This window comes from Limulus polyphemus, unplaced genomic scaffold (genome assembly GCF_000517525.1).
Source record: "Limulus polyphemus unplaced genomic scaffold, Limulus_polyphemus-2.1.2 Scaffold2652, whole genome shotgun sequence".
Classification (NCBI taxonomy): Eukaryota; Metazoa; Arthropoda; class Merostomata; order Xiphosura; family Limulidae; genus Limulus; species Limulus polyphemus.
In genome coordinates, this window is record NW_013668262.1 from 58,839 (window position 1) to 61,101 (window position 2,263).

The window sequence follows — 2,263 nt, forward strand, 5'->3', positions numbered from 1 at the left end:
AAACCAACTTTTGTCTAAATCCATTTGGCCGTTTTCAAGAAATCTTAAGGCCCGACATGGCCAGGTGGTTAGGGCACTCGACTCGCAATCTGAGGGTCGCGGGTTCGATTCTCCATCCCACCAAACATGCTCGCCCTTTCAGCTTACCGTATCTCGAATCTATAATGTTTGCGATAGTTGATATTAAAATGTTGCCTAATTTATTTACAGGAAAGGAAGCGATGAAGCAGACCTCGTCCCGGCACGACTAGCGAATGTTAAATGTCCACAAGTAGTGATACAATTCTACGAAGAAAGACTTACGTGGCACACTAGCTCTTCTCAAGAGGAGGAAGATAAAAAAGAGGAGTCGCAATCCTGTTCGTAGTCTGTACTTCTTGTCATTAACATCATAGGTGTGCCATCAAAAAAAGAAAGACTTCAAATCCTCCTGTTTCTCTATAGCAAGTTACTGGTTAGATCCTCGTTCCCATCTGATGTTTTTCAGATTTTCTATGTTTATTACATTCATTTTATGATTAAGATATAGTTTCTCTCTGCAGTTCTTTTATGAACGTTATCTCATGAACAACATTAGAAATAGTAAGGGTTTGATAAATATTTGCTGGCATAATAATATTATTATACCGTTAATGTGAATATTTGTGACGTAACACATCGTTATAATTAGTTTACTGTTGAATTATTGTTCTAAATTCAGTATTACAAAACTTGAAGAGAGCTAAAAAAAAAATGTAAGTTTAAAAGATCTTTAATGGTTCGTAGTCTATTTGATCACCTAAGTTAGTAACGTTTTTTAATAATTAGATAATAAGCAAAAGCTAGTTTTTATTCTTCATTGTGGCTGCTAATCTGCTGACAACTTATTGAAGTCCCGAGAAGGAATGTACTGTATTAGTGGCCATGATTCGGAACCCAAGTCTTATTTGGTGTAGAAGCATTGTGGTTGACCACTTGACCTAAGGTACTCGTTAATAATTAGACTTGGGTAATCCTATAGACTACTGACCACGATAATGGTTTATACCTAATGACCATTACTTTATCTTAAGTACTTAGTCTAAAGGGGTTTTTACACTTAATTATTTGTCCTAAAACAGTGTAAAAGTATGGGGGAATAATTGTGAAACTTGTTGTTGTTTAGTGCATTTTTTTTTATGATAAAAAATAAATAAATAAAAACCACGAGTGTGAGAAACCAGTATTAATTTCGTTTAGTGTCTTAAGAATGTTTTACTTTTTTGTTTTCTGTAGTTTTCTCTTGGTGTGTCATACATAGTGGGTAGGAATATATTTAAAACTTGTAAATTGCTGGTGTCATCTTGTACAGAAACCTGTTTAATAATTGGTATTTGTATTACTGTTCTGTTGTACATTTTAGATAATAAATCACTGTGCTATTTGTTTGAATGATTGTGTTATTGTTTTTTTGATAATATAGAAACTAAGCTACTTGTTTATATTTTTCAGAAAATAGTTGAGTTTGTTTTCAGTTGATGTGTGAATGGAATAACGTTTATTAACTGCCAATGATAAAAATAAAAGTAGGAAAAAATATGTTAGTAGAAATAACAAGGATGCAAAAAGAAAACACCCAAGTATATACGCATGCATAAGTAGTTGTATCTAAGAGACATAGAAAATAAATAAACTAATGATAGATACGCAACAAGCTGTAATAGTAAGAGTATTATATCATGTGAAATACGATGTCATTCAAAACTGGATATTTAAACATTATTTTTGGACATACTTGACTGAAGGGTGAATGTATAATATACATTACTATTTGAAGAAGTGAGAAAACTTAGAGGGAAAATAGTCCATATGTGGCTTGTGGGCCTATATATTTGCATATTTTAACATTGAGCAATGGGGTGGGTCAGCTTAATAACAGGATATTTGGTCATGTCCTGCCAAGTGATGCTAAATTTGATTCACGGTAATGATGAAATACGAAATGAACAATGTTTATTACAACACAGAGTGAAATACGAAATGAACAATGTTTATTACAACACAGAGTGAAATACGAAATGAACAATGTTTATTACAACACAGAGTGAAATACGAAATGAGCAATGTTTATTACAACACGGAGTGAAATACGAAATGAGCAATGTTTATTACAACACGGAGTGAAATACGAAATGAACAATGTTTATTACAACACAGTAAAATACGAAATGAACGATGTTTATTACAACACAGAGTGAAATACGAAATGAACAATGTTTATTACAACACAGAGTGAAATACGAAA

At 32.5% G+C, this 2,263-nt stretch overlaps 1 protein-coding gene across 1 annotated transcript in view; it reads left to right on the plus strand.

Moving 5' to 3' along the window:
- LOC106467535 (chromobox protein homolog 1-like) overlaps window positions 1–1,410 on the plus strand; it is a 17,379-nt gene extending 15,969 nt beyond the window's left edge. Inside the window, exon 5 of the mRNA XM_013927900.2 lies at window positions 211–1,410. Coding sequence (XP_013783354.1) covers window positions 211–367 — 157 coding nt within the window. The 3' untranslated portion in view covers window positions 368–1,410. The remainder of the gene's footprint in view (window positions 1–210) is intronic.
- The last annotated feature ends 853 nt before the right edge of the window (window positions 1,411–2,263 follow it).